The following is a 17,889-nucleotide window of genomic DNA, read 5'->3' as shown; positions in this document are numbered from 1 at the left end:
CCTTGCAAGTTGTTAACTACATTTTATCCCTTTAAAATATTACTGTTGTTTGTCAAGCACATGAACTTTGAGACCCCTGTACTTTTCTGGTTGTGAGTGAACGTTATAGGTGGTGGGATCAGAATTTCTAATATCTGTTGGGGTTTTTGTGTTTTCTTTTATGAAGGGATGGTTTTTATTATTTATTTTTTAAAGTTTCCTGCCTTAGTAAAAAGTAGGTTTTGAAAAAATTATGATTTTATAAGGTTAAACTGCCAGACATAAGTTTTTTTTTTTAATATATGTGGGTAGATACAACACTAGGTTCAGTGTGTTTGTTAGAATTTAGGGTCTTCTATTTTCTTTCACATCATGAACTTTTCAGTAAGAATACTGGTGTGCTGTCCCAGGGTTGGGAGCTGATCTTCTGCTTGACTCTTCCCCTTGTTTCCTGAAAATTAAAAACTTAGGGATATGCATTTGAGGAGGTCATCAGTAATATCAGTGACAGTGTTAGATTAAAGGATATTTACTTTGGATGAGGCAGAATGACTGTTCCATCAGTTTTCTGCAGTTAATCTCACCGTCATTAATTAACAATAAAGAACTAAAGGAAGAAAACAGGCTGTGATAACGAACACTCATGTTCAGCTTCACTTCCAAAGCCAACTCTTTCTTTTTCTCTCAGCCTGCTTTGCTCAAGGCTGTAATTTGTAAGAAAGGAGTGCTTTGTTCAAGCCCAAGAATCAAGTTTCTTCAAGTTCCCTTGGAGTCTGTTCTTACCTGGGAAGGAAATAACAGAATAGGTGGGTGTTCAGTGGGGCAAGGGGCCCTGCCTCTAAGGACTGACCCTTTGAGCAGGGGGCTGCAGCAGCTGCCTGTGGTGCTGTGCCTGCTCCTGGGACCCCAGCAGGGATCGCTGTTTGTGGCCTGCAAGGGATGGCTCTGTGCTGTCACACAGGTGAGGTGCCACATTGCAGCACAGATGGCTCTGTGTTGTCGGTGCCACATGGCAGCCCCTGCAGGCTGCCAGGGTTCTGTACCACACAGAGGAGTGCAGGAGCCCCGTGTGCTCCATGGAGGTGCTGCTTGCTGGGAAAAGGCTTCAGCTGCAGCTCCTGTTGCCTTTGGAGCTCAGGAGGAGTTTCTGAGTTCTTCAAGCTCTGTGTGGTTTCCTCTGCTCCAAGTTATTCAGGTGTGTGTGGAGTTGCACTGCTGTGAGCCCCCTGCTTTGTAAGGAGGTGTGTATCTATAGAGGGATCCTGCATGTGATTATTAACTGCTTGCTTACTCTTTCCAGTGTCCCAGGTCAGCATTCCACCCCTGGCTGTAGCTGCATCTTTTCAAGTCAACTTTAACTAGTGGGCTGTACACACTGCAGGATGTATTCAACATTTCTTGAAAAGAGAATTATTAGACCTGTACTAATAAGATTTTAGACTACCTTTAATGTCGAGGCATGATGTATTAGGTTTCATTTCAGAACTAGAAGCCAAGCTACCTTAAGACTTGTTAAGTGCTCTACTTCCTCACTACTATAACAATTTTGAAGAGAAAATTTTCACCTATCACAGCTTCTTTTTAGTAGTAACATTATATTATGTTTAATATTAGTATGACTTGACCCTACCTTTCATTTTTTGTAACACTTAATGTAAATATCCATGCAAGTTACTTGTTAATTTACATTTCTTTTTCATTTGAGTTACACCCACACTGCAGTGTGTGGTGGGTCGCATACCAGCTCATTAGGAAATCTGTGGGTGTTACACACAGGAGAAGAAAGAAAGAAGGAAAGAATGGAAAAATGAGAGAAAGTAGCCAAGACAAGCAAGTTCTTCCTATTCTTCCTTCTGTCTGAACAATTTCCACACCCTTCCCGAATGGCCAGTACAAACAATTTGCCAAAGTAAGCTTTAATTTAGTATTTGGACATAGGCTTAGGTATAAATTCTCTGATTCTTATGTTTAATTAATGTCCAAATGTGTTTGACTTTGGTTTATTTTATTTTTTTTTAAGAGAAATTTAAAATGGGGTGGATTTTCAAAGGCTGAATTTTGCCTGCATCCAATCTGCATGGCCAGAATCATGCAAGAAGGGCATCGGCCGGGTATGACTTTTGATTGCATTATTTGAAGGTTCACATTCCACAGAAAGTGTCTGGTTTTGATCAAGAGCAGTGAGAATTAAGAGGAGACTACAGAGGTCTGAGGAGAGGAATTAAATACAGGAGAAATGGCAAAGGGAGAACTGAAAACAATAAGGAAGAAGGTGAGGTTTACATGGGCGCAGAGGAAACAATAAGGAGAAGTGAAAAAAAAAATGTGGCTGATAGAAATGTCAATATTACAAATGGAAGGAAGAAGGTATATTGTAAACTGACCTTCTTCCCCCTCTTGAGGGAGGAAAAAGTTAACTATGTTTTTCCTACAAGTAATTTTCAGACCTACTCTCATTCCTTCCCTAGCATCCTTGCTGTTTTTCTTGGCTTGAGGGTGGGACATTTTTGCTCTGATTTCAGATCTTTTTATTGTACAGTCTCTTCTACAGTGAAAATAATTAGAGAGCATGCTGTCACATGGCACAGTGAGCTCCCAGCTTGATTTTATCTGCTTTCCCTGGGACTCTGTGTACTTTTTTATATATTTTTAACTTTCTTCTCTCATGAAATGGGGCTTGCTGTGATCATGTTTCCTGAGTCCATCTTTTCACCCAGTTGCTTTTCATAAATGTGACTGTGTTTTATTAACAGGTAGACATCTCAGACTTGAAATTCTCAGACATTAACTTGTGACAAGCTTACTAAAATGAGAAACTGGAAGAGGTACAATAGCTGTTATGAGTTGTTCAGCCTTACAAAGATCTGGAGTCAAAGTTCATGTCTTATTTAATATAAAGAAAAACCCATAAGATGCCATTTCATAAGAAAATACATTTCTCTTGCTTATGAAACAATTTTTTTGGCTCCTGCAAGCACACAAAAAATATACAATAAATCATGATGGCAAATATTCCAAACTCTTTTGGCCTTGCATTTTAATTTGAACATTATGATGTTTTTAAGGGAAACACCCTTTTCAGACTGCCCCAGTTTGCTTTAGGAGTGTTCACTATTGCTGTAGGACATGAATTGTGGGAAATGCTTGTAGGGTATGTTCCACATTGTAATCCTGTAACAGCAAAGCTGATTTATTCCCACCCTCCCAGCTGTTAACTCGCACTCCTCTGCTGTGAAACTGTTTGGTTGGGTCTGAACTAAAATCTTTTCACTGGCCTTGCTTGAACAGCGGCTTTACAGCATTTCAATGGGTGCTGCCATAGGGGTGTGGGGAGGAGTCTTCCCTATGACCTTTGAGATTTGGAGTTGCACATTGTAATATCTGTCTCTCAGAAGAATTACATTGCAGCTTCTCTGCAATGGACTCATTTGTGATTTGTGGCCAAGTCCTGCAGATCTGTGTGAACTTTAAACTTACATTCATCTGTCTGTGACAACAGAGCTCCCTGAAGTATGCAGTAACTTATGAAAATGTTTTGATTAGTATCTTGTACCTAATATTTCCTGGTTTTGCTTTACATTACTTCCCTCGCCCCCACCCCTTATTTTTTACAGCCAGATAATGGGGAATAAGGGTATCTGTTTTTCACCAAAGCATTCTTCTTCTAGAAGGTCAAGGTTATATATCTGAATATATATATGTCTGAATATATATACTTGCTTTTGTCATTTTGTTCTTTTTCGCAGGGTAATGGGCATTTGACAAGAACAAAAGAAATGTCCATACTTACACGCTCTTTGGGTGTTTTCTTTTTTTGTGATTTTTTTCCTATCTTACCTTAGATTGTAATACAGTAAAATTGGGGAAAATGCCAAGAAGGGCAACTGAGATGATCTAAGATGAGGAAATGCAATACAGGGAACAGTTACATGTGCCTGGACTCTTCAGCCTGGAAAATAATATCAATTATGGGGAATACAACCAAGATGTACGAAATCATTTCTTGTCTCGTTCTCTTCCAGTTTGAGAGCAAGGGCGTATCAAATGAATGGAAATGCTGTGGTAGTTAGGGGAGCTGGGGAGCTCTTTGCCAAAGGATAACAGATATGATAAAGGCTTGTGCTGCATCCACAGCATCATGGGAGGGTATTCCAGGGAGAGGACAGAATCTCCTGTGGTGCACTAAAGGCCTGAGCTTAGAGCCTGGCAGAGTGTCAGTCAGGGAGGTAACCATGTGCACCTGGCCCTTGTATTTTAGGGTCCCCTTGAAGGTGTTTGGCTGTAGGCACCTTTGGTCTTGCCCTGCGTGGCCTTCCTTACCATTGTGCCCCTCTGCAGCTGAGCCCTCATCCAGTCAGAGGCTGGGAGGAGCTCCTGCACTGCCTGGCCTCAAGCATCTGCCTTTGGAAGGATTTCTGTGGTGACACTGATACTGGCAGAGGCCTCAGCAGTGCCTGTCCCTGTTTTACATGGGATATTTGCAGCTGCAGCACCAGCTGGGTTGAATGTGTTCTCCATGTTTTGCTTCTTCCCTGGTGGCAGCTCCTCATGAAATGTCGCACTTATTTTAAAAATGTCCTTGATAAAGTGGTTTATATGGTAGTATTGGATTGAAAAAAGCAACAGGACAGTTGTTTAATTTGGTGTATTCTTGTGAAAAGGAAGTGTTTGGTGTTGGTTTTGAAAACAGTCTTGATCTCTAGCCTTAAAATACTCTCTGCCTTAATGCATTGTATCGCTTTCTCTTGCTTTCATCTCATTTCCATTTGTTTGTCTCTTCTTCCCATATGATTTTTTTCATTTTATGAGGAGAAAAAATAGTATGAAAATAAGTCCTAGTTGTGTGTGTGTGCAAAAACAAATGTGTTTGCATGCACAAACAGCTACTCTCTTACATATCTATATGAGGTATAAAGGTCTTCCTTTATCTCCAAATATTTCTGCAGAGGGATTTTGCTGCTAGTACTACAGTTTATGCAATGACACAGATATTTATGCAAATTTAAAGTTTATCTTTGGAGTTTTCTTTCTATAGTTAGGCAAAAAATCAGCATCCATTAATCATGTGTCTTTACAAAGTGGAGTGGTGTGTCTCAGTTTCTCAGAGTTGGCTGGAAGTTAATAGGTAATTTATCTCTATCAGTTAAAAATGAAGTTTAGGGTACTAGTTTGATGCAGGTGTTTCAAGTTAGGCAAGATGAACCCCACCTTTAATTTCTGATTTGATACTCACCTGAGAATATCAAAGTGACTCTCATCTAGGCCAGGGAACATACCCTTGGAAAGAGCCCTTGGCATGCTTGTTCCAAGTGGGAATTCAGCATTTTTGGAGGGCACACGAAGCCAATTTGAAAATCTGTCCCTAAGCAGTATTTGTTACTTGACTGCCTTACTCCTCTTTGCCTCATTGTTCCCTCTTGGAGGTGCTCTTTGTGTGTGCTCTCTGTAGGTTTCACAGCTGCTCCCGTCCCTTGGAATCAGGAATGCCCAGGATGGACTCTCAGGGTCCAGCCCAGGGAGCTGCTTGAGCACTAAGCTAAAGCACTACATAGGTTTGGGGTTTTTTGAGTGCTCACTGTTTGGATTGAAATGTTGTGATTCTAAAAATTAACTAGGTTTAATAGCCTCTTTTGCCTTTAGTTCAACTGTACATTAAATGAGGTGACAAAAAAAGGATTGATACTTACCTTGAAATTAACTATTGGGTTCCTTTTTTAAAAAAAGTGTTCTTTATTAAATGTTTGTAAAGAGAGCAATGTTGTTTTGGTTAAAATTTAAGGAAGAAAGAATAAGGATTTGAAATAAAACCTGAAAGAAATGCGAATTCCCTAGAAACGTTCAGAGGAATTTACTTAATTGCAACCAGAAGTTTGACCTGGAAGTGTAACGCTTTGACCTTTTAGCTGTCTGGCTTCCTAAATGTGTTGTTTTGCTCTCTCTAAACTGTGAGAAAATCTCTTTTATACATCTTTAACCCTTACCTTACCTAAGAGTCTCATTGAAAGTCTGCAAGCAATCACCAGCAAAAGAAAAATCATCATGATATTTTAAGAAAAAAAAAATGGTTGCAGGTATGTATTGAGCATTGAAGTCCTTTTTATTTTCATTTTAACTGGAAGTAATTGGGGGTATAATTTCACTGTTAAATATGAGTAGGAATTTCTTTTAAACTTTCCATCCTACCATATTACACAATAATACTCTCCTTTGTTCTTAAGTTTCATTATCATATGACCAAGGTAGAAATTACAGCTTTTAAAATTGCAAACATTTTTGTGGGTTTATTCATATTTGGAAAATTTTTATAAGTCTTTATGGGAATCTGTCCAGCTAGAGTTGGAGGGCCAATTCCTGAGAAAAATTAGGGCTCTTTTCTCTGTGTTAGTAGTTTAGTGAGAGCAATTCTGGATGTTTGATTCACCACTGAGTACCAGGTATGTTGTGGTTACTAAACACAAAGTGTTTCTGTGGATTACAAAGGCACGGTGGCAGACCACAAACAAAACTAACCCCACAAAGCTTTGCAGGGCCCATGCCTAATTTAGTAAAAAAATGAGATAAATAAAAATTTAGTAGTGTAGCAAATAATAAAGACTTCTCCTTGAAAACGTGAGGGAAAAAAGTTCAGTGTAATCTTGACTGGGTTGTGGGCTTAGAACTTGGTGTATCCATCAACTTCAGACAGATCAGAGATGATCCAATGCACAGCAAGTTACACATATTCAGGGAGAAACATTCCATATTCACTGTACAAATCCATGTTTAAATGCCAAAAGTTACTTTAGAGAGAATAGTAGATGACAGTTCTGTATTTGTTTATGGAGTATCTTTCTCTTATTCCTTTAATTAGATACTTTGTTTTGTGGGGGTTCTATATGTGCACATATATGGGTCATAGGATATGGGCAATGCCTGTCTTTTGTCTGCTGTTTTCTTGCCATTGGAAAAGAGAGGATTGTGGAGTTTGTCTTTTGCATAAAAGACCTTAAATTTGCTCTTTAGTTTTGAGGAAGAGGATGTTCTGTGTACTTCTGTTCTTTGCACTTGTCATCTGTTAAGGTGATGTCAGAAATGGAGGCTGCTGAGCTGTGCCATTCAGGTGGTCCCCTATAACACCATGTTCTTGAGTGAGCTAAAATGAGTGGTTTAATACAAACCATTTGCAATCAGTCTCCAGCTCTCTCTTGCACCAGAACCAGAGCTGAGCTGATGGCAGTGGGCAGATGCTCCCAATCATGGCTGTTCTTGGTCTCTTTCAGTGGTAACCTCTTTGCATCAGAGCTTGTGAGAGCCAAAGGACATCCAGATTTTTTTGGAAATAGAGCATTTCAGCAGCTGACTTAGTTAGGGTCTGTTTGCCAGCATTTAAAAAGACAAAATACAGAAGGCTCTATTGTGGTACTTTCCACCTATTTGCTATGCCCCAGAATTTCCTTCTGTTCTGAGTTGTTGCAAATCCAACAAGAGTCTGTTGTGTGAAAAGACAAAAACCTATGAACCTCTGGCACAGCTTGCTTTATTCAGACAACAGCATGAAACTGCAGGTTCAAGTCCACACATGTCTCTTAGACTCTTAGAAGTCATGTTCTTTTGAAGTGTCCTCTAGACGTTAGGGTGTGAAAGGAGTTATGACCATCAACATCTACCTCTTAGCTCCACTGGGATATCCTAACAGGAATCCTAAAAATAAAAAATAAAAAATTAGCTATCTATCAAGACCTTTGAAGAAACAATGTTTTCATGTTGAAGCTACTGTTTTAAAGTTCTGCTGAATATCCCTGCCCCAGGTTGGTCTTTCCCTCTCATTCTCTCCCATCATGTCTCTGGTGGCGGTGTTGGGCTTTTTCACCAAGCCCAGAGGTGTTGTAGCCCTGTGATACAATATATTCCTGACATTTCTAGTGACCCTTGCCTAGAGACCTTGTTATTGGTGGAAGATGAAAGTCTCAGCAGCTGTGGGAGCTTTAGGGTTAAAACCCTTTCCTCTTGGGGGTAAAAGTTTTGCAAAAGTTATTTCCTCCTGCCAGGGGAAAAAATGGTGCCTGGAGACCTGTGAAAGGTTTGATTTACTTTATTTGAAAGTCCTTCAGCATCCTAATATTGGCACCAGTGATTTTGCTGTTCTCATGAACACTAAGGGGAACCAGTCGTGTCTGATAAATTCCAAGAGGCTCATTTCCACATTTTGGTTGAGTTTTTGTGCTTGAAGAGACTTTGTTTTGTAGAGATTCCTCACCCTTAAGATACAAAATCCTCCATTTCAAGTAGTTCATGGCATCAAAACGCTTCTGCAGCTCATGGATTTCTTCAAGGAAAAACCACAGAGCCAGGCTGAAAGGACATACTTTGTGCTGTATTATGCATTCCCTAGCGTGCTGTGAGTCAAACTTGGGTCCATCACAGTGTCTGTGTCTCATTTGAGCCAGAATCTGCCGCCTTTTATCACTGTGAGGAGTTCAGTGATGGGAGGGGTTGGGCCATTTGGGTAGAGCTATGTCTGGCCAGTCTGTGGGACAGACTCCTCCTGATGTGCAGAGGTGGCACCAGCCTGTGGAACTGAACCTCATCCCAGTCCAGGCACTTGGAAGAGACTTGGGCTCCTCCTGGGCTGCAGACTTGTCAGACAGTGTTTACCACAGGCTTTGTGTTCCAGCTCCCCCTGCCTTTTGGCTGGTAGCAACAGATGCCTTTCTCAGCCTTTCTCTTGGTTGTTGTGCTCATTCCAGTGGTTAAAGAAGTCCAGGCACGTGGCTTTCTCTGGAATACAGTTTAGATGTTCAAAACAGCGAGCATTCCTAAATAGCTTTCAGTTTGTGCCCGTCATGTGCAATTAATAATGTGGTTATTGAGTCTGAGATCAACAAAAGGGTGAAGTGAAATCCTGTGTCCTGTTAGAAAACAGTTGTCTGTGGCAAAGGTACACTGACCATCGAATCTATTGCTCTACATCTCTCTGCTTGAATGCCTTGGCAGGTGCTGCTGGCTGTTACTGCTCATACGTTATGGATGGGTATGGATTTTCCAGGAATGGATCAGCCTTCCTCTCCATCCTTAAGTATTAGTGAGGGAAGATGGTCTTTTTCCTTCAGAGCTGGTGTGTTCCCAGGACCTCCATCAGAGGCATTACTCATCTTGCAGCCAGATGGTCTCAGATGTGCTTTTCCTTATTCTTTCCTCCAGAACTGCACTGACAGCCAGCCTGAGAAATGCCTTGTCCTGGATCCAGTTTGGCCAGGATAGTTCTGATTTTGCAGTGAATTCCATACCTCTCCTGCTAGAGGAGAGCCCTACAACCCTGCTATAGGATTTCTCAAAATGGCTGGGGCCAGTTTTGCAGTTTGTGGCTCATACTCTGAATGGTTTAGACAGTAGGCTGTGTCTGGGCTATCCAGGTTCTGATGGCAGGGAGGATTCTTCACCTTCTTTGAGCTGAAGGCAGACTGTATGGAAAGAACAGATGTCATCCTGACATGTTTCCGTTGTTTTGAAGCCTATTCTTTGCTGTATAAAACTTTGAACTTGAAGATGCTACTTGTTTAAAGAATATCAAGTGGATTCCAGAAAAGGCTTTGGAAATATCAGCAGCTTTTTGTATGTGATGTCATGCATCTGCTGTCCCTGTCTTAGACTTGGCTTTAAACTTAAATGCCAGTATTTCATTTGAATCTCTTCTAAATTAGAAATGACAGCCTACTCTGCAGCACATGGTGTGGAGTTGGACATTTTTGGGAAGGAAAGCTTCACAATTAACAGTAGGTTTAGAATGAAATGTTCCTTTTTTTGATTTGTTTACAAACAATCAGGACTTTTGATTCTGTGGTGAATAATTTTAAGTGGAGAAATATGAGTGCTAAAAGGCAGTATAATAATATGTCTGTAGAGCACTTTGAAGATGAAAAGCTCTATATACTGTAAACATTATTACTGGTATAGCCTAATCTGTGTGGAAAAATTAATCAAGCATGAACTGAGTGTAGATTTTTTTTTTAATGTGCAGTTTAGTGTTTCAGAAAGTCTAATGTACCCATGTATTTGCTTTCACATTGTAACATTAGAAATTTATCCTTTTATATTTTTAATATGTGTGTTGCAATGATTTACTTTGTTGTTACTTTCCAAAAGCAGAGTCAGTCCTAATCCACAACAACCTTTGAGAAATGTGAAGTGTCTAGGCTGAGAGAGAAAATAGGTATGATATAAAAATACCGTGTGATGAGAAATGGGTGCCTGTCAGCGGGGAATTGTTTTGGGGGCAGTTGGCCTTAGGCTTTGGACAAGCCTGGAGTGGAGCAGGGAGCCAGGCAGGTGCCAGGTGGTGCTGGGGAGTGAACAGCTGCCAGGCTGCTGCAGATAACTCAGCAGCTCAGAGGCATTTTCCCAGGCTCCCTCCCAGGGAAAGGTCCATCAGAGCCTGGGAGGGCTCCCCACTGCTGCGCACGGCAGCACAGCCGCTCCTGGCAGCCCTCTGGAAGCGCAGGGCAGCCTGCCTGGCTCTCCTTGCAAAGCAAGTGCTGCTGGGCACTCTTAGGGCACGGCTGGTGCCCTGGGACGCTGAAGTACAGCAAGCAGGGCAAATTACTGTTCCCTGGAAAGGCAGTGCTCACTACTGCCTATTTCAGCTGAAACTGAACTGTGGCTTTTCTAGAACCACTTCTGTGCACTCTCCTTTTGTGTTTCAGGGTCTGTTTATTTCCTTGGGGCTGGTTTGTTTGTTTGGTTTTTCTGTTTTGTTTTTGGACCCTGGATCTGATGATTTAGAGTGCCCAGTTTTGAAACAAAAACAAAACTTCAAGTCACTAAATACAATTCTATTTCTGCCTGTGTGCTGGTAATCGACAAAGGGAGCTTTGTCTGTGTTGCATGGTGAAGAGGAAATTGAAGATGGGATCAACTAGGTTTGCTGAGCCCAGGATGTGTGAACTTTCTACATTACTGGAAGAAAAATTGTCTGTAGCTTGAGGTTCAGACTTCTGTGTTGTGCTCAAAAGAAGTTAGTGATAGAGCATTCGGTATGTATCAGTTGGTCTTTTCTTCCATGAGATCACAAACAGATTTAAACTCATGCTGGGTAACTGTGTAGAAAGCTTAAAAAGCTGCGAGCCTATGGACTTCTTGGAGAAGAAGGTTTTCTTGTGGGTCTTAATTTTAAGTTTCTTTCTTCATGAAGCAGAATAGCTAATTGGATAATATATTTCCCCAGAGGGAAGCTGAAAAAGGATATCACCATTTTTATAGTTCTGCAGTAACTCTGACAGCTTTAGAACTGGGGGAGTTTTTCAAACTCCAGCTGACTACAGAGTAGATCATATGTCACGTGCAAGAGGGTTTCAGAACATTTAATGAGTGTAGCTGTGTGATACTTTCAAAGTGCTGCTATCTTAAATGTAGTGCATCTTAATATTTTCTCAGGCTTAGCAACAAGTAACAGCAAATATCTGTGCAGGCCTTTTCAGCAAAGTATTAAATAATCATGGAAACTAAAATGATTTTTTAGTGTTAGTCCCTCTGGGCTGAGCTTAGCAGCTCAGGTGCAATTCCCTGAAGGCTTTATAAAACTTTCAGACTTGAGCTGATGCTGCAAAAGTAGTTTGTAGAGGTGTCTTGATCTCTTACATAATTATTTATTTTGTCAGATCTGAGGTAGGTGTTCCCTTCCACAGAGCAGTAGCTGGCTGAATCAAGGGCCTCTAAGGAGAATTTGAAACTTTGTTCAGTCAATCACATGTGATTAAACACTTAGCCTCTCAGAGAATACCAGGACGCCAAAAAAAAATAAACAGATATAGATGTCACTGATCTATAAAAGAATTTCAAGAAAGAAGCATCCTGCTTTTCCTGGGAAAAACAGGGATTCACACTTTTTTCACTTTAGATGCCTTTCACAAAAAACCCAAAACATGTGGAATATCGTGAACAAATGGAGGTGGAAAGAAAAACTTAAAATATTTACTGTCTGAAGATTTGTTTTCCAAGCTGTACTTTTAGGAATGCTACTTTCTCAGCTTTCCAAGGTCACAGTGGCATATGTTGTTATCACACTAATAACTTATTTATATACAGGGCAAATTCTTTGATTTGACTAAGCCTACTAGCAGTGATAAAGAATTGTGGATGCCAAACTGGAGTAATTTTCCTTAATTGTTCTTTTAAGTAAACAGTTAATAAAGGTGGTGGATTGCATCCAAATTTTTCTCTGGTGCTCATCATTTTTAAGGGATGGTTCAACTTGTTACATCTTGACTTGATCTCTAAAAGGAAGTCAAATTTTGGGTGTCTTCCTGAGGGGAAGGAAAAAAGATGGCTGATAAATTTCAAAGGGATTGATTGTGATTGATAACTGTAGCTGTTAATGAGAGCTGAGGCTCAAGGGAACTTGATGGCGAGCTCCAGAAGATCTTGTAGGAGAGAGGGGGACCCTTCAGGAGAATGTCCATTTATACTTAGAAATAAGACATGCCTTGGCACTTGCTCTGTAGGGATTGAGACTGGAACAAGCAAGCGTTCCTTCTTTTTAAATGGTGATATTATAAAAACAGCAGTAGCACTTCATATTCTAACTTATCTGTGCTAATTGCACCTAGGGTGCCTGACTGTCTTCAAAGCATCAATAATTTAAGTCTTGCAGACCCCATCCAAGTTAGGGGAAATATGACCAAGCCTCTTTCACAGTTTGATTTCAGTGAGGTGCACAGGGAGACTGGTGAGGATGAGTCACAGATGTCAGGTTTTGCACTTTCAGTGGGAGTCAGGTTGCTAAATACCTTCGTGAATGAAGTGCTAACTGATTTACCAGGGTCATTTGGGAATTTAAGTAGAACTAAAGTACAAGCTGTGTCCTAATACTTTCTCAGCCATAATAGAATCTGTTCTGTCCATTTCCTACACTGCCGATGCACAAGGATTTCTGTCATTGTTGGGAGTAGAAAATGAAAAAGCCTCTGGAGGTTACAGGTACCGGCTGAGTCAGCCAGGCCAGCTCGGGCTGCTGTACATACTGAAGAGTTCAAACGTGGCCATTTCTCACCTCATTCAATGGAACTGTAGAATTGAGCCCTTTGATGCTTGGGTTTCTTTGTAGTTACCCTTTTTGTTTTCCCTACCAGGTCTGTCCCCTTCCCCTAGAAGGTGGTTAAGTGAATGGATATCTGCAGTGCTCCTGTAGAACGTGGCTGAAAGCATGACACCGCACTATTGACCATGACACCGCACTATTAATCAAATGACTCCTCTGATCAATCAATTAATTTAATTTCCGTTGTTGGGTTCCAGAACTTGGTGGTTGTTAATTTGTCTAGATTTTTGCTCTGTTTCAGGCACTAATTTCTTGAGAGTTCAGTATGGAGTTCAGCAGTTTCTTTTGAAAAATATTCCATTAAAGTTACTTTTTCCTTTGTATCATTGAGCTGCTGCTGCTTTCTCTCAATCCAGTCTTAGCAGATGCACAGCACTTTGAGACCAGAATGCCCAAGATACCTTACACTTAATATTATCCCTTTGTTTTATGTTGCAGCCAACAGTTTGCACATTACTGCCTACTTTATGAAGAGATGGGTTAATCTCCGTTGTGCTCTAGGGAAACGTTATCATGGTAAGAAATCAGTTTCTTACAGACTTACTTAGTTATGCTCCCTTTCTTTCTCCTCTAAGACACTGTCAGATTTTCATCTACTTAAATCAAAATTGTTTTCAGAGCTTGGCGGTTTTGGTGGGGTTTTTTGGTTTGCGTTTTAAAAAGATGATTTCCTGAAAACATAAAAAAAATAAAAAGAGAAGTGTTTCTTGAGATAAGATGGATTTTTTTTTTTAACTTAATTTTAAATTTGTGCATGCCTTGCCCCGGGGTAATCAGCTAAGGCTCACCAAGCTGTGTAAGTATGACGGGACTCAGCATTTTCCCGAGTCTCTGCAGGGTGAATCAGGCAGAGGTTGCAGCGTGAATCACTCCATTATTGCTGGAGTGTGCTGTGACATCAGCAGGCAGTACAAGTGTATGCAGGAGAGGCTTTGGTTCCCCACACACCCGACAGCCCTGACGTAGGTGATGTCATGGCACCAGGGCTGCTCTTCAGGCTCTCTCAAGCCAGGATGCTCTGGGAGGAAGGGAGATCAGCCCTCTCCTGCCAACACCAACGCAAAGGAGCTGCAATGATCACTGCCCTCTGCTCTGTCCTCTTGGCATTAAACAAAAACACAAATTCCTTAACAATACTGAATCATTGAATGCATATTTGAAAATCATTTATTGCTTTTGTAGGGATTCATGGTATTCATAAATCCTTAAATCTGTCTTCAAATGCCAGCTGGTTATATTCTAAGTCTATATTGGCTGAAGAGATCAGTGTTGACTTTAAATATTTCATCAAACTTGTCTTGTTAGATTAGAATTTCAGAGCTTCTGCATTGGAATCTCAACATCGTTTGCTGTCTATTAAATCTGAACTGTTCTAAAGCATCAATGAATACCTAAAGATACCTGCATTTTGCTAATCAGCAGATGAGATTGTTATAAAATGTAACAATAAAAGCATATTACTGGAAGCAACTTGGCCTACTCTTCAATTCTACAATTCTTCACATCTGTGAGATCAATCTCATAAGTTTATTTCTGCAGGCCTTGTCTCTTTCTTCTGCCCCAAAAACAGAGTGTTATGGCTTCATTCTGAAATACAACAAACTTCAAAATATTTTAATTCTCTTTTTATAAAAACAAAACCCAGAAAAAAAAAAAAACAAGCTGAAAATATGAGGATACTGATCTGGAAATAATTCCATATGTAAACAAAAAAATATCCATCTGTGCTCTTCCCATAGCATTGCCAGGTACTGAATAAAGCTTTGTCTCATCTGTTCTAATCTGAGAACCTTCCATTTTTAATCCTTTGTAAACAGAAACTTTGTTGTGTTCATAACAACCCATGTGATTATGAGTAAAATGTGTAATTCAGTAGTAGTTAACCACCTTGTTTAATGACTTCAAAAATCTCTGTAGGCTGAGTGTGAAACTCTGTGCCCTGGCCTTACGCTGAGGTTTGGTGCCAAGCCCTGGCTGAATGCTGTTGTGGGCTGCAGACCTAATGTAGAGCTTTTGTGATGAAAAGACTCATCACAGAACAGCACAGAAGAAATCCTTGTTAGGTGGTTTGTCTGTCGGGTCTGTCTGTCTAGGGGTGCAGGTGGACTAATGTGCAGCCATGACTGTCCTCTTGGGAACTCCATTTATTCTACTTATTGATTTTTTGGAATGCTTTATAAAAACAAAACAAAAGGAGGGGTGGCACATAGAAGAGAGTAGGTGAGAACTAGAGAGGTGCATTAAAAGAGTTAGTGTGCAATTAAAAAAACAAGTAATTCTGTGTACTAAAAGCACATGTATGTTGTTGTTGTTGTGAGTGGTTTTGAAGGTGGTTATGACTTTTGTAATCCTCTTTTCAATTCTATTTGTGTAGAGCTCCGTGTGTTTCCAGAGAAATTTATCGTTTGTGTCAGTAAACTTGACTTTGATCCGAGTGCTTGGACATGTGACAGTGGTGAATTGGTAGGTACAAAACTGTTCTATAAATTTTGGGCAGTTTTTAATAGAAATGAAGCAAATATTTATATATGTAGATGTAGTTACGCAAGTATTTGTTACTGTCATCTTGGCACCAGAAAGTCACATGAGCAGCTGGGCCAAAGTATTCAAAAGGGCATCCTGAAACAAGCCTAAATGCAGACAAAAATGGAAATTTTGAAAGCTCAGCATTTTATGAGCCTTATAAGTCTTGGAGACCACATGTTTAGAAAGCTGGATGTGATTTTAGCACCTTGATTTAAGGATCTTTTTTCCTTTTATATTTTGTCCTTGTAACATTTTACTTTCCAAAATTCTGATGTAGCTGTTTGTATTGTCCACGGGTTTCTTGTATGTTTTCTTTGCACTTGTTCTGCACAGCAACTCAAGCAGATCAGTGCTGGCCCTGCTGGGAAAAAAATCCCCAAACAGTTATGGAGGAAAAGGCACTGGTGTGTGGTTAAACACCATAAGCAATTCTCCCTAAATATTTCATCCTGAAGGCTTCATCAGAGTCAAAGGCTTCTGGATTTTATCCTGCAGTTAAGTGCTGATTGTCTCAGGAGTGCTCACACGGGCCCAGGTGCCACCCTGTGCCTCACACTGAGGGTCACAATTACACCCCGAGGTCTGCTGGGTGGATTTTAGGAGTTGATCTTACATGTATTAAAGTGTACTTGACCCTTGAAAAAACGTGTTTTCTTTTACTCATTCAACTCCTTTTTTTTTCCAATACCAGCCAGGGTGTTCATATTTGTAATGCTAAATGCAGATTTGTTTCGATTCCTAGCTTGGTACATACCCTTAAGTGTCAGAATCAAGCAAATGCTTTTGGCACTCTCAGAAAAAAAAGATCTCCCTGCTCTAGAAGTACCTTGGAAAATTATTACTTTTTCAGTATTGTCTTGAAAACTACTTAATGCTTGAAGTAGAAAATTCTATCTCTGCATTTTGACTGAGAAATAATTATGGGGTTTCTTGTTGCTTAAGTAACTCTTATGAAATATCCAATTCCCTCATTTGGTATTTTTCATCTTTCTGTAAAATAAGAGTTGAGAAGTTTTCTTCAGTTTTTCTTGTGTTTTTGTGTGGGAAGGAGAAGGCAAATTTAAAAATTCAATGTTACGGACTTTAGCTTTACAATTTCAAAATTGGATCTTGATCTGTGGAAACTGCTTGTTGTTTAAAAGGCAAGTTTATACACTTTTATATTTAAAAAGAAAACAAACATCTCTTAGTGAGCTGATAGCCTAATCAACAATAAACTCTGGGAGTTTGCTTTGCTCAGAGATGCAGTGTGTGTGCACAGCCCTGGCTGGGATGGGCAGTGCAGTGTGCTGGTAGGAGGGAGTAAAGGACACTTAGCCCTAAGCATCTTGCCTGGTTTGAAGAACTTGGCAACATGGGAGCAGACCCTCAGCAAATGTTTTGGAGCATCTGTTTAATTCTTACCATTCTCACTTAAAGGGTCCACTCCAGAGTGTTTTGTTGTTCCAGGGTTCCTAATGCACATTAGGACCAGATTTGTCATATACTCCAGCTGAGTACTTTGCCAGACTGGGGGAGTGTTTGATTGCCACTGAGCGTTTTTCAAGCTTTTGGCACTGCAAAAGAAAGGCAGAGAATCTGCACTTTGTGTGTGTCTGCTTTTCTCCATGCAGTTGAGCCATGAGTAGGCTGGAATTCTAAACTCTGCCCTACAAAAGACCACCCAGAAGACCTTTCTGTTGATACACTCTGCAGAGTCTGTCATGGGCTGAAAATGAGGCTGTGTTTTGTTTTCTTCTCCATGTTGTTTGGGTTTGAATAATGCCACAGTGTTGGATGCAAGTCCTTTTAAACCTTTAATCAGCTGACACACTTGAATTTGAGGGCCTGTTTGTGTTTTACAAATGCAGTAAACTATACATTAATGAAGACTTTGTCACTTTCCTGTGTTGCTGTGAGTGTGATTGACCTAGTCAAGACTTAGTGATTATGTATTTTTTTTAAACTGTTTTTATGCTGGTTTATGGTCTGGGTCAAGCTTTCATTCCTGAGCTCTTTCAGGACAAATCAGGCTCAGTGTTCCCCTTTCCCATTACTGGGAACCAGTTTTATGTCAGCCTGGTGCAGGTTTCCTTCACTGACCACAGTTCCGGTCCTCCACCTGTCTTCAGCCCTTCATTCTTTGCCTCTTCTCTGACTTTTAGGCTGTTCTGTGTACCTCCAAAATAGGCTGTGCTTAAACAACGAATTTCATGGGATGTAGCCAGCTATGAAATTAAATCTTTGTCCTACAACTTAGAAAAGATCATAATTAGATTGCTTTTGAGATATTCACAAGCACAAACCTCAGCATCACTTGCTGGGAGAACCAA

The 17,889-nt window shown here is 40.3% G+C and overlaps 1 protein-coding gene across 7 annotated transcripts in view; it reads left to right on the top strand.

Annotated features, from left to right (window-relative positions):
* SLX4IP (SLX4 interacting protein) overlaps nucleotides 1-17,889 on the top strand; it is a 71,573-nt gene that overhangs the window by 40,222 nt on the left and 13,462 nt on the right. For all 7 annotated transcript variants that reach the window (XM_071436723.1, XM_071436809.1, XM_071436985.1 and 4 more), the window contains 2 exons: nucleotides 13,490-13,567; nucleotides 15,426-15,514. In XM_071436723.1, the coding sequence (XP_071292824.1) occupies nucleotides 13,490-13,567; nucleotides 15,426-15,514 (167 nt within the window). The remainder of the gene's footprint in view (nucleotides 1-13,489; nucleotides 13,568-15,425; nucleotides 15,515-17,889) is intronic.

This window comes from Agelaius tricolor, unplaced genomic scaffold (assembly GCF_023055355.1).
Source record: "Agelaius tricolor isolate 1412-34295 unplaced genomic scaffold, bAgeTri1.0.p SCAF_1, whole genome shotgun sequence".
In the NCBI taxonomy this organism is placed as follows: Eukaryota; Metazoa; Chordata; class Aves; order Passeriformes; family Icteridae; genus Agelaius; species Agelaius tricolor.
Note: the sequence above shows the minus strand (reverse complement) of the source record. Positions and strands in the feature narration are given on the sequence as shown.